The following is a 14,905-nucleotide window of genomic DNA, read 5'->3' as shown; positions in this document are numbered from 1 at the left end:
AATAGAAAATGTCAGAGTGCATCATACTCAATTCAGGTGAGTGAATGAGTGAACAAGTGAGTGTGTATATGTATGAATGTGAGTTTGTATACAAGGTCAAGATGTAAAATGGAATTCCAGTAAAAACGTTGAATACCACCGTTATTTTTTTTTCTTTTTAGGAGACGACAGATTGCTATGTTACCACAGAAAAGCACTGTGCAAACATGCATTCAACTTACTGATATAGTTACTTTCACAGCATTCTCTCTACTTGGACTTCAATTACTTCCCTTTCTTTACCTGTTAAAAATTCACTGCTACTCTGACCGCAAAATATTTTTTGTTGTTCCTGATTGCAGATTAAGTTGATAGAATACACTTTGCCTTGAATAATTTTAAATATTAAAAAATTTTAATAACCAGGGTGACCCTATAATTTATTGTGCAATCCAGGACACTCGTGAGAGTGAAAGAGGCACTAGACTCCATCACTCTATTAATAACTTAGTAAATATACTGTGTTCTTAATACTGCCAGTATGAAAAATATATCATTTAATTAAAATATTAAACACAAAAAAGCCAGCAGTTAAAATAAAAAGTCTAAAAGCATTTAATATAAATTGTATGAAATTTCTAATTTTTAATGAAAATTAATAATGTTCTTATTAGACTGTATAAAGAATCAACCAGGAAAAAGAAATCTGTGTGGTCATGTAAAACAATCTAAAGAGAACAAAACCTGAAAAAGAAGTCTTCCAATAGTGCAGTCTATATTAACTAGAATAAATTCTTGAATAAGAAGTATGTCTTGAATTTGCAATGTAGGATATAAAGTAAACCCTTTGGAACTAGTCTCTTTAGATAAAAATCCACTAAAGAAAAAACCTCAGTAAAACAGCTTCATAAATGATTATCCACAACTGAAGGCACATGGAAATTATTAAACAATTCATTTGAACCTCCCCAAAGGATGATAAATAAACTAGGTCAGCGTTGGGCAAAATTTAAATATGTGAAGTTTATTCTTTCTTGACAACTGAACTCTGCTCCAAGTATGGCTGCCTCTTCCATGTCTTTAATTCCAAAACTTTCCTACTTTCTTCATTATTTCCTTTTAGTTAAGTTAGGATTTATATCTGTGACCATATAAATTAGTTTGATGTTACACAGTTCTGGCATTTTAAGCATCTTCTAATTCTTAAAAAAAGAGAAAGATTTCTTAGGGCTCCAGAACCCAGTTTTGTGTTCTTTACACTTCATTTTTATTTGGCATCTCCTCTTTCTTAGTTTTCCACCAGAGGAAGGCCCCATGGATGATAAACTTCAAGGGATATGTAACGCCTACATATAATAAAAACTTTTTATCTGTGGATGATAAGTGCATGTTTCTGGGATGGGGCCCATAGCTTTCAAAATCTCAAAAGGGTCAATAACCGCCCCCCCCCCCCAAGATTGAGAACCATCACATTAGAAGTATTAGAGTTATCAGTAAATAGAGAAACAGAGGGGCATCCTTTTCCTTCTGTTCAGGCTGGCTGGAATATTTCTCTTTCTCAAAAAGCCACCAGTTCCCAGAGACGAGGCCAGGAGCTGGTGGTTTCTAAGAAGGCTTGGGAGTTTATTCCATCACAGGTAACCAAGCAGGCCTTTACCATTTCATCCAGGGATATCTAAGCTTTTTCTTCCGAAGTAGGCCACATAATTAACAATTCACATGAATCGAGTCTGCTTGAACCAGGAGCACAGAGGCTTTAGTTCTACTTATTTTCCCTTTATATTGTCTCAGTTTTGTGATATACTTAGATTAAGGTAAGTTTTTTAAAAAATGATTTTGTATTTTACTCATCAAAACAGTATCTACATATTCTTGAAAACTAATGCCTTTTACTCATATGAATTGATGAATCCCTTATAATAACCCAGTGGAAACCTCCTGGCTAACAGGTTGGGACCATTGCTTTATACCAGTGAAACTGATATGGAAGAAGAGAATAGGCATCTGGAGTTTATAAACATAATACAGAATTCTACACTTGGGGGCTTCTCTGGTGGCGCAGTGGTTGGGAGTCCACCTGCCGATGCAGGGGACGCGGGTTCGTGCCCCGGTCCGGGAAGATCCCACATGCCGCGGAGCGGCTGGGCCCGTGAGCCATGGCCGCTGAGCCTGCGTGTCCAGAGCCTGTGCTCCGCAACGGGAGAGGCCACAACAGTGAGAGGCCCGCATACAGAAAAAAAAAAAAAAAAAAAGAATTCTACACTTGGAAAACAATAAAGTCCATAAAAACTTCTTACTGCCATGAATAACCAGCAAAAATATCCTTTATGTAGCTCTACTGGTCAAGAAGATTTTGAAAACAAGGGGAAAAGTTTCAGAATTTCCAAGAGAGCATGTGATTTTTATGTTTCTTAAAAGTGAGTAGGGGCTGTGGAAAATACCACCCTAGACTTTCTTCAGCTTTTCATTTCCCTTCTTTTTGCCCTAGGACTGCCTAACACACATTTCATATTTCCTAACACTTCTGATATTTTGTTAGTATTTAATAACATTTTAAACATAGCATCTCCTTTTCTGATGCCCATAAAAATGTATCCCCATTCATCTTATATTACTTTTTCCCCAACTAATGAAACTTTTTAGATGATAAAGAGTTCATGAGAATGCACCCCTGGTCAATGGAGGGTCATTATCTGTAGTTATAAGCAATTAATACTATGTTTTGAAGGATTTTCATATGAGATAAAGGCATTTTTTTTAATGGACTACAAAAACTGGACTGGAGAGATCTACCTTATTGAATATTTATGTAATGTGCCCAAATGGTCAGAATGGAACATTTTCTAAAGTCCTCTGAAATCTAATACAGCCCTAACCATTTCTTGGGTCCCTGCCCTTCCTTTTTTTTCCCTTTCTTTCTTATTTTTTTTGGCCGTGCCATACAGCTTGCGGGATCTCGGTTCCCCGACCAGGGATTGAACCTGGGCCACAGGAGTGAAAGCCTGGAATCCTAACCACCAGGCCACCAGAGAACTCTCCCCTCCTTGCTCTTTGAAATTAGACTCTGCACCACAATGATCCTCACCTTGAACCCGACTTCATCTTAGGATTTTCAATTGCTTTCATCCTGTATGTGGTAGGTAATAGTGACTAAAAACAAAGATCTAGGGGTAAGACAGCCCTGATTTGAATTTCAAGTTTGCTACTATTAACTGCATAAGTTTGGACAACTTGCTTAAGTTCTCTAAAGCTCTAGTTTCCTATAAAATGCAAAGAATTATAGTACTTACAACTGAAACGGTGGTCGTGAAGATTAAGTGTTATGCATATCAGCTGCACAGCATAGTGCCTGACGCATACAAGTGTTCAATACAAGTTAGTGGTTATGGTAACAATAATGATGATTTCCGGCTTCTACAGTCTTATTTTCACTGCCTCCCTGCCTCTAATGTCTGCAATTACCTTCCAAGACTGATGAAGGCAGGAGTAACTGAAATGTCACAGTAGGAGGACTAATCCAGTAAAGTAAAACTCACTCTATTCCCCTCCTTTTAATATAAATGGTCAGCAGTCATCCCTGGTTACTGATATATAAAGTCAAAGGATACAGCAAAGAAGCAGAAGAAAGAAAGACACTAGTGTGAATACAAGTGTTTCTTTGGTGGCAAGAACATATTGGATGTAAGCCATAGGAAGACATGAGGAAGAACAAAAAAGCTGGGTAAACAACAACTAGAAGAAAGCAGAAGGAAGTGATCTAAAAGAGCAAGAGAAATAAAAAGACTGGAAGGAGAATTTTAGGCAAAAGAATTTTATGTAGATCTATTTAGAAAAGAGAGAATATTTTAAGATGTGAGACATGGGATTTGCTAAAGCAGGGTAGCTTGAAAGGCTACAAACGAAAAGAGCAAGGCGTTCTGTAGGGTTTAAGAAGCAGTATTACATATGAGTAAGCTAATAAAATTTTCACAAGCTAGCAGTATGAAGAGGTATCTGCAAGGTTGGGCTAACCAACCAAAAATAACACAGAAATGTGCATGCTAACATTTATGTGCACAGCTATATTTATTAATCCTAAATATTGCTTAGGGGCATTAAAAGAAAAATCTATTCAGTTGTCAACATGGGCCATTATTAAGGCCTGCCCCTTCAAAAAGTTGATCTATAGACTAATGAAGACTCATTAGTTTGCTTAGTTTTCTAATTTAGTTACATATTTGAAATTTCACTATAATTTCTTTGCCTAACAAAGCATTTCCCGAAGCTAGAACTACAATCTTTTTTACCAAAGAGAGGTGTCTTACTAGAATCTACTAACAAAAATAAATTTAAAAATCAAAAATGGTATAATATAAAAATCAATAAGAATAATGTAGACTCAAAAGTTCCACACCTCTATTAGGTTACCTTTTTCCTCAAATCAAGCCATAAGAGCTAAATGAAAAAGAATAACTTGCTTAAAATTATATCCAACAGTTTACAAGTTGCTGAAATTTAATGTTTATTCAGACTCAACTGCTGCTTACAAAAGAAAGCTATAAATATCATCTGAACTAGCACCAGTCTGGTGAGAAAAAAAAAGTGTATTGTATCAAACAGACTTGCTGTGTTATCTGTTCAAACATACCTGTACCAGTCAAAAGTCCAGCACTCTTCTTTCGTGCATAAGCGCGTAAGTGGTTGGACAGGCTAACAGCACTTGTAAACGTCGTATTGCAATGCACACATGTTCTAAGCTTCACGGGCATACCTATCATTCAAAAGAAAACTATAATCCAGTTCTCACTTCAAAAAGTGAAATTTTCTTAGGTAAAAGCGTGAAAAAAAGTACCACAATAAAGATGGTTTTAAAAAACGTTCATTGAATTAGCTTAAGATAAGGAGGGGAAATTAAGTTACCTATTATTAGTCTGTAGTTAGTATTTAGAGCCAACCCATGCTCTTTGGAAAGGTAGAAGGAGGAGTGTCTTGAACCCCTGAGCTCCTCTGGAGTTAATACCTATTATCACTTTCTTGCAGATTTCTGTGTTACGCAGATCATTTCCTAAACCTAAAATACAATCCTATGATTTGAATAGCACAGTTCTGTTGAGAAGTTTCAAAGTTTACAACATTACCAATAAAAAAAAAAAACTAAAAAGTCTAGTTGACAAAGTGGTAATTAAAGTGTTTTACCCACAAAACCTTAAAAGGCTCAATACTAAAAAAAGCCTTTCTGATGAAGGCTGGGAGAAAAGGTGGTAAAACACACCACTGAACAGCTGTTAGACACAACATTTTATTCAGGGCATTTTATGTTCATTACTCTGAATGCACAATCAATAATGAAAGTTAATGATCTGAAGTATTTTGCTAAAATCTTTGTGCTAAATAAATGATCAACAAGCTAACATCTTAGTCATCACAGTAAACATGCTGAAACAATAAGAAACTCCTAACTTCTCAGACAACCCTCACGCCCCCAACATGTTTCAATTGGTTTCTTCAACATTACTGTTATAGCCACAAATATGCTTTCCCTCTCTGAAGTGTACTATATCCTGGCCAACACAGCTGACACATCTTCCTATCCCTCTGAAAAATGCTGAAAAGTTATCTTTGAAAGACTCTCTTCGTACAAAAGAAAGAGCCCTATTAACCAGAAGCCCATACAAGATAAATTGTTTTTCAGACCACTTAAAATACAAGGCAGTCTTTCCTCAAATCAACACTGCATTACAAATATTTGGAATATCCCAGTGTCTGCCCAAAGTAAACAAACCAGCATTACAGTAATTTTATTCATTATTAATCCATTGACCAGTTATTTTTACCTTAGATACATTCAACCCAGTGCTAAAATTATGAGATCATCTAAATTTATCTTCAACATTCTTAACCTCCAAAAGAAACCTATACAGACACAACCTTTCTCTAGTCTAAAAGTATAAACCAGACTTAGCAATACCAAATAAAGTATGGCAACTTTTTATCTGCCACATCACTTGCCAATACATACAAAATATTCCTTTGAAAAGGAAAAACTATGGGTGCATAACCACTAAGCTAAACCATCTGTTTTGTTCTACTAGAACACTATAGTAAAATCTAAAACCCCAAACAAATGTTTTCTACTCACAACAGTCCTCCAAAACCAAACTATCCCACAATACAATGAGGAATTGGAGAGGGAGAAGTTTCTTTGGGTTAATCACAACACACAACAGACACCAATCCATTCAGTTTAAAGAGTCTGTTTCGTTTTACCCAAGCAGTAGGAAAACCGACAACTAAAATCTTGAAAATAGTATCACTTTGGAGCACTGGCAAAAATATGACAGGCTTTGTAGTAACACTATGCTTCTAAACAACATCAACCTCCCATCCAAAGAACCATCCCCCGTCCGTGACAAATTTTATTTTTACAGATCAGCTTTTTGCTTTTGCTTTTGTTCTCACCTTGCATTGTGACCAGAGATGAGGCACAGAGAATTCAGTGCTGATGAACATCAACTGATGATTTATACAGAAATAACAGTATAACCAACCTCTGCTCTGCAAAAAAGCAGCTTAAATAAAAGGATTCTGAAAAAGTATTTTTGACACATATTCCACTAAGGTAAACATTAACTGTGTTTAAATTATGTAAGATAGTCATAAATGTCCTCTTACCTGAGTGCATAGTGAAGTCCATTTTTTGTGGTTGATACATCAATGGACTATCTTCATTTAGTGGAAGAACACATTTCTGAACAAATCTCTTTCTTGCAGTTTGATTATGGATCTTTTGAGGAGAAATAGAAGAATTCTTTTCTTCTCCCATCCTTTTATTTTTAAGCAGTTCTATCAGTGTAAGAGACTGATTCTTTTTTCCACTAGGCAGTTCTGGCTTTGTTTCATCATATTCATTTAAGAAACTCAGCCCTTCTTCCTCTGATGCAGACACTGATAAAGCTTCAGTCTTTAGGCCATTACGGTATGCTTCAAGAGGTATAACATTTTGAGATAGAAAGTCATCACTTGATGCAAGTTTTTGAGCTACAAATGGTCTAGGAATAATACGACGACTGTTCAATGCCTTTAAGATTTTTTCATATTTTTCTTCATTTTGCATCATCTCATTCAGAACACAGATTGGAGATTTGTGAGCATCCCACTTGGTCTTTCCAAGTCTTTTCAGGTGGCCTCTAACGTGATTTGATAATCCAATTTTAGTATCAAACCAACCACCACAGAGCTGACAAGTGTGTTCAGAAGTGGTTTCAGACTTCTCTATCGCTAAAAGAAAAATTTAAGAGTAATATCAGAATTTTTAATAAATTGACCACCTTAAAACAAATTAACTCTGAAATATGAAATTATGTGATTCTAATAAAGGCCAAATTTGAGCAAAACCTTCAAATCCTTTGAATTCGAATATGGACATATTAGCCCAAATTATATGCATGAAAACTTACCTTTTCTAACTCGCTTAACAGGTGTTCCTGTGCCAGTTCTTTTGAAATGTTGCATTTTGTCACTTGTGGCTATTTGTTCTGGTGATACAACATGACGGGCTTCATAGCTTAATCCTGCTCTGTGAAGATGTCCCCGGACATGATTTGACAACCCAACGCCTGTTTCAAATGTTGCTGGGCAGTAAGGACACGATTTCTTCTCAAGAGACAAATCAGTCCAGTGAAAAACAGAACTATGCTTTGACAATGAAGTTTCTGCATTTTCTAAATGCTGAGGATCATGTATCTCATGCAAAAAGTTATTAGTTCCAGCATCTTCATAATATTCAAAATAAAAGCCATCGTTTTGATCATAACTAAGTGTAGCATTTTCTCCAGGCTCTTGACCTTCCACCTTGCTTTTAAATAGAGGGAATAGGTTTACATGTTCTTGATTAATATCATTATAGGTTTCATCTTCTATAGTCTGTGTAGTGTAGTCACCTAGCTCAACATTGTCCCAGGAACTTTCATCTTCTGTTTCATAGCTATCTTTCTTTTCAGCAGAATTAAGTTTTTGCAGAACAACAACGGTCATTTTATGCAAGAAATCTGGATAGCTATCCAAGTCTTCTCCTCCAACAGAACTTTGCTTCTTAGATTCCTTAACTACTCTCTTTACAGCTACACGCCTGTGGTCTCTGAAGCTTTCTGGCCTTTTGGTATCAGAGTTATGAGGGTCTGAAATAAAACTATTGTTGTGAGAATTACTTGATGATGAAAACAGATGTAAAGAATTTAACGAACTAGCTTCCTCTTTTTTGAAATGCAGAGGATATGATTCACCTGATTTTTTGATCATCCTGTAGTTTTCATATTTATGTCTATATAAATAGTTGCTATTTGCCTTGGCATTAGATTTTTCTTTTGCTGCCTGATGGAAATACTTAGGTTTTTGGTCAATGCTGCTTTTAATCATAACAGTCTTGTGAGGAGAATTGTTTTGATTGCACACATTTACACCTGACTGGGCAATGCTTTTCCGAGCTTTTTGTATTCTGTGTGGCCGCTTATGGAATTTTGAAAAATTACTTGATTGTGAGGATGATCCAAATGTTCGCTTTACATCTTGTTTTAAAGCAGAGTTCTTTGGAAATGTTGTTGACTGTTGTTTAGTTAATGGTTTAGGACTATCAGTATCTACAGGTTCTTCGATTATGTCGCTTTTTCTTTTATCAAGTCCAAGAGGACTGCCAAATGAATCAATGCATGATGATGAATGCAAGTACTCCATGTGTTTTTTTAAAATACTCCTGGCTGAAGTAGTAAAAGGACACATCTTACATATATAGGTAGCTGATTTTTTTGATGATCCTATAACGGGGTCCTTCATGAAAGTCTTTTTTTGCGTTTTTCTCTGGGCTACATCAGAACTGACAATAGGGCATTTTACCACTGCTCCATGGGCAATTCCTCGATGGCATTCCAATTCATTTTCTGTCACTGCCATAAAGTTACACTCTTCACAGCAGTAGTACCTTTTATCTTTTTCATGGGTTTTAGCATGTTGCACAAATGTTTTAGGGCAATTGGTACCAAACACACACTGAGGGCATTGTAATCGTGCACTTCTTCCTTCATCCTGAAGTTCTTTCAATTCACGAATTTCCTCCATCAATTTCTGTCTTCTTTCTTGGTGAATAATCATATGCTTTAGTAGCGAGTTCCGATCTCGAAATGTCCGTCCACATTCTCTACAAGCATATGGCCTTGGGACGTTAAGATGTCGAAAGTGACTATTCCCATCTAAATGATACATCATATGCCTGTGGAGATGCTTTTTCTCCCTAAAATTCACATTGCACTTTGTACAGGGGTAAAATGATGGCTCTTCGGTGCTGAAAGTAGCAGGTGACTCGGAATCACTTTCTTCACATTTCTTTTTTAAGGTATTTGAAAGAAAAGTGCCAGTATGAACAGGTGAACTGTCTTCTCCGCACTTATCTGGATTATAAATTAGATGTTGAAAAGTATCCACAGATTCCAAGTCTTCATCGGTTGATTCAGGTTTCACTTTTGATAATGTATATTTCTGTGAGTCTACTGCTTGCAGTTCTTCATTCTGTTCCATAAAGTCTACTTCTAGCATTTTTGATTTATTGGGTACACAGTTAGAATCATTAAAGCAATCCTCAGTATAACGAGTTATCTTGCTTACATCCATTTTTCGCTTTCTCTTTTTTTCTAGACCTACTTTAGAGTGAACTGGAGCTTTATCCACTGTGTCTTCATTCGTCATAAGAAACTGAATGAACTCTTTTTGGGGGTCCCAGTTTGTATCATTTTCTGACCTAAATTCATCTGTACCTGAGGAAATTCCTGTTAATGTACTGACACAATCATCTTTTACCAATAAATCTTCATTATCCTCACCCACCTCTACTTGATTTATTAAAGTGCTATCTGACTTTATATTACTCCCTACTGAATTCTGAATGTCACAACCAATTGAAGCAGAGGTAGGTAGTTTTTTAATGGAATGGGTTGGATTCTTAGCATGTGCTACATCTGATAACAAAAATAAAACTTGGTGTTGACTTGCTTTCTGTGGTGTAGAGAGCTGAAGATCAGCTGCCACCTTCAAAGTTGAACAAGATTCTGTCGTTGGCTGATCCACAGGCTGTCCAGTGGTTAATGAAACACTGCCTTTATTCATATTGGAAGTCTTAGTTAAGGAGGAGTGTGAAACTGGTCCATTAACAGCAGCTCCTTTAGGCAAGATAAAGTTTTCACTAGAAACAGTAGGAGCACCAGCATGTATAAATAGAGTAGACTGGCCTCCACTTAAGGCTTTTTCAGATTTGTCCTTTGACAGTTCTTCAGGCAGAGTGAATGTATTGTTTTTCTGAAATGATGTTTGACAATCTTTTGGTTTATGAACTCCACTCTCTTTGTCTGATATAAAACTGTTGTCATCTAGGAGTTCTTCTTTAGCACCAGTAATATCGGTGTTTATCTTCAAGTCATCCATATTGTTGGCAAGCCCATTTAACACATTTAGTCTAGAAAATGGAAAAAAAAATTTAGATTTGCATGAAAGAAAGAATATTATTAGAACGTATGGAGAGTTAAAAGTACACATTTTTAGTAGCTTAATTCTACTTTTTATACTAAGATCCCAGTAATTTTTCAAGGATGAAGAAACACTTTAAAAAAACTGAAAGATTTTTAAAGGGCTGCAGCGGTTAATCTTTCCTTTGTGCTAAGTAACAACCCAAAACTGCATATATACAAAATGTAGGGCAAAGTAACATAAACAAACACACACAGACACACACAATATAAATGAATATGCTACAGACTGAAAAAAATCTAAAATCTCATATACAGATTGCTAATAAGAAAATGATCTCACTTAAGTAGATTTATTAAGGGACATTCTACACTAGAGAATAATGTAAATTGTTAAATATTGCAGAAAAGTAAGTTTTGTCACTTAAAAGTCCATTCCCAGAGGAAGGTAACAAAATACCAGTCAGTAGAGAAGCTTACTTGAATGTACAATGTGCTATCAACATCAATGGCTAATGTATGAAACAGCATTTTTTATTTAAAATAAGACTGCTTTGCTCTCAGTGTTTCACATTCTCCTAAAATTCGACTAATTTAAGAAATGTCTCATTCACTGGGTTTCATTCATTGCTTATATAAAATATCCTTCATTCTAAATTAGTAAAGTTAAAATTAATGAAGTTCCATGTTTCTTTAAACTTTCATAACCTTGAACCCCAAATTCTAGGCATTCCCTACAGGCAGTTATCCTATTTATGATCTGACAGTCTACTGCAATAACCTAAAAATTTTTACTCTACTCTGAAACATCATAAATGTCTGTTAAGTTTTTAGTTTATTTCATATAAAATGTGGACAATATTTTTCTAGGCATTTTTTATAATATATTTAATCATTATGAGAAGACAGCAGGATATTTTAAAAGGAAAGGACACTTCTGAAAGTTTGGAAGACATACATACCATGGCTATAATTATTGCCCCTACTATGAAGAGTTTCCTTGTACCCTGTTCTTAGTTTGCTCTTAGAAATGGCCACATTATACAGGAGTTGCCTATCTTCTTGGAAGAATGTAAGCTCTTTGAGGGCAGGGATAGTGACCTAGTCACCTTCATACCTCTAAACCTAACAGGATGCTTGGCATAAGTGCTCAGGCAACATTTGTTGAATAAAGGACTAATGCGGTGAATGAATAAAAACACAAACACAACTGCAAAATCAAAACAAAAGTTCCTAAAGTATAAGAAGAAAAACAGTTTTCTTCCTGTGAAATTCGGATATCTCATTCAAATAATGCAAATTCCATCATGGTTCTGATTTCTTAACTCAGCAGTTTTAGCAACGCCTTCAAAATATCCAATAATCCTCGAGTGCGATTTAAAGAACCCGCTATTTGGCAACCCCATGTATTTAATTATTCGAAGTACTGACAGAAAATTCCATATTTCTTTTCCTTTCGTACATAGTATCAAGTACAGTTTATTCATTCTCCAAATGTTTACTGAGCCCATTCTATGTGCCAGGCACTGCTCTAGTAGCAGGGATTCAGTAGGGAACATGACAGACATAGTTCCTGCTCTCAGATAAAGAATAAGGTCTTCCATTTTTCTTTTACAGTATTTTAAATTTGTATAACAAGTAACATCATTTTAGAACAGCAGGAATTTACAATTGCTATTTAGAAATTAAAACATTTGCAATAAAGTTCATTATTTCTAGTATCTTTTATGGTACCAAGTACATACTTTGTAAAACATTAAATCCAGTTAAAGAATAAAAGAATTGCTTCTACTTATTTTCTTCTTATTTCACAACTCAGAGCAGCACTTTTAAATATGATCTTATTCTTTCCACAAGTGTGTTCCTTGATACAACAAATATTACAAGTAAATATTATAAATATCCTTCTTTGGCATTATTATTTATACCAACAATTATTTTTCTGCCCGTCATAGGTCTTAGAATTCTGTTTTGAGATTGGCAAATTTCTACAGAAATAAAAATAGACTTCAAATAACATCATATTCAATGATATCACTCCAAAATGGTGCTAATGCAGCACCCAGCAGGAGTCTCTACATCACATACAGAGAAGTTAAAAATGGGCATCACATAAACATGTGTTAGGAAGGAGTGTGCAAACGTCAATGAAAAGAAAAGCAAACCTTGATGCTATACTATTACCCGTTCCTGACATTTCTAATTAAGTTAGGTAGAAAAAGTAAAATGCCCAAATAGGAACAACCTCATAAATCAGAAATGAATGACAGATTTTTTAAAAAAAGCTAGCCTGAAAGACATTTACTTTCTTTTCCTACTTATATTCACAGAGGTAGACAAATATACGCTCAATCTGAAAGCCTATATTAGCTTTTCTCAACAGGAAGCAACGTTGCTAACGAAGTGGTAAATTCAGTGTTAATGAGTGGCTTCACTGTTACCACCTCAGAGGTAAAACCTTCCATGTTCCATGTTCCACCCATCTGTTCTGGTGTTAGAGGTTCAGAGATGGAACAGACGCTTCCCATTTAAAGCAACTTCATTGGTACCCCCTGAACAGCAGGGTGACAAACTATGAGAATATCATGTCAGCTTGGAGATTGCATCCTCATTACCAGAATGGCTTTATAAGAGCCTTCCATAAGTTCAAAGTTTGAAGATATCAAAGGGTTTTGCTCAAAAACATAGAAAGAATAACAGATTTTTAAATATACAAAGCACATGTAGTAAAAAGAAAAACATAAGATCAAACTAAATATTGTGAAAATATAAAATGAGGTCTTTAACAGTCAAAGTTTTCCTTTACATCTACATAGTGAAATACACCTTACTTGCCTCCAAATTGACTATCTCTGCTCAAAAATAGAGGAGTTATTCTTTTTCAGAAAAATTTTTTATTAGCACATTAATATTAAAAATATACTGCATCAGTTTAAAAATATGCTACAAGAGGCTGAATCAGTAAGCTAGTATTTTAGCAACAATAAAAAATTCTCCTGGCTTAATTTTCAGAATATATTTCTGTAAATGAAAGTGTTCAAGATACATTTTTTCTTAACAGTATTCAAGACTCAGAGCTATTGCACTGAGATACAATATAGAACAAGGGATCATCAAAATGTGTTGCACTGACCCAGAATTTTGACATCAAAAATTATTTCCCTACATTCAGGATGCTTATGGAGTATCCAGGCAAGAAAGCATTTGACCTATAAGTTAATTTCACACTGTCTCAAACAGTTTTTCAACCACCTTTATATAGTTAAATATATATAAAAGAGTCATAAATACTAGGTTACGTTAATATAACAAAGGAAGGGGCATATTTGAAGGTAGGCATTATTCATTAAGTTTAAAAAGGAGAAACTAATGAATTAAAATAAACAAATTAATGTCATATTGTTTGGCCTCTCTAAATTTCAATGAAATTGCTGTATCACTTAGGATCTTTTTATTAAATGTTTAGATACTATCACTGTGTCCTCCTCCGTGTAATCGTATAACCACAATTTTTCTATTAACTGAATTTTAAAATGTTCTTTAAAAAAATTCACATACTTTATAAAAAGCTGCAAATGGAATTTTAAATCTACATAAAACATATTTCATGTTCTGGAAAATCATAATGAGTTCTACAGCTATAACTGCCTGTAGTTATATACTGTGAGCATTAAAAAAAAGTACAAAGGTCAGATCTGTCTTCAAGATGACATCATCACTTATATGCCTCAAGCTAGACTTATTGTCTCAGAAATCTCAAACATCAGTATTTTTGCAAACTATCAGCACTTGCTATAACACCCTCACCACACTACATCTTGAGGTTACTACAGAAGAAATGAGGTGATAATTGCATATTAACATAATTATTCTGTAATCCCTGTGAGCAAGCTTCCTAGGTCACTCAGTAATTCAGATTAGATACAACCTTCCTGTCATCAAATCTATGCTGTCCACTTCCTGTTCATGAATAATTCTGTTCTGATAGAAAATTAGCTTAATTCCATTCTTTTATGTACATTATTAATTGTATTTATTGCAAGTAGGTTAATATTTTGTGGGTACTTATTACATAATACCAACCTCTGTCATGTAGTATAATTTCACAAAAAATATAGTACAATTTGCCCTCACTCTACATTAGTTCATTAATAACTACACTGCATAGCTATAAATAAATTATAATGTTGCCCACTAGCTGAGTTAGAGTTAGGATCTGTCAGATTTTCACAAACCCCATGTTCATTTAAATTATCCTTGAAAACACACGACAACTTCAGTTAGTCATATTCTGAGATTGGTTCAAGAAGAGAAAACCATTCACAACTGTCATTCTAATTGCAAAAAAAAACCTTAATTAACTGAAATATTACATCTAAAATTACTTCAGTATTTAAGCATATATATACTATACACAATGTACAAATATATATACCTGT

At 34.8% G+C, this 14,905-nt stretch overlaps 1 protein-coding gene across 4 annotated transcripts in view; it reads right to left on the bottom strand.

Moving 5' to 3' along the window:
• ZNF644 (zinc finger protein 644) overlaps positions 1 to 14,905 on the bottom strand; it is a 114,400-nt gene that overhangs the window by 12,693 nt on the left and 86,802 nt on the right. For 3 of the 4 annotated variants that reach the window (XM_029227830.1, XM_029227828.1, XM_029227831.1), the window contains 2 exons: positions 7,416 to 10,456; positions 6,631 to 7,236 (listed from right to left, as the gene is read on the bottom strand). In XM_029227830.1, the coding sequence (XP_029083663.1) occupies positions 6,631 to 7,236; positions 7,416 to 10,456 (3,647 nt within the window). Of the gene's footprint in view, positions 1 to 4,606; positions 4,730 to 6,630; positions 7,237 to 7,415; positions 10,457 to 14,905 lie in introns of all 4 variants that reach the window. The other variant, XM_029227832.1, reaches the window with a different exon arrangement.

Source organism: Monodon monoceros, unplaced genomic scaffold (assembly GCF_005190385.1).
Source record: "Monodon monoceros isolate NGI ecotype Baffin Bay Population unplaced genomic scaffold, NGI_Narwhal_1 Super_Scaffold_18, whole genome shotgun sequence".
NCBI classification, from domain to species: domain Eukaryota; kingdom Metazoa; phylum Chordata; class Mammalia; order Artiodactyla; family Monodontidae; genus Monodon; species Monodon monoceros.
Note: the sequence above shows the minus strand (reverse complement) of the source record. Positions and strands in the feature narration are given on the sequence as shown.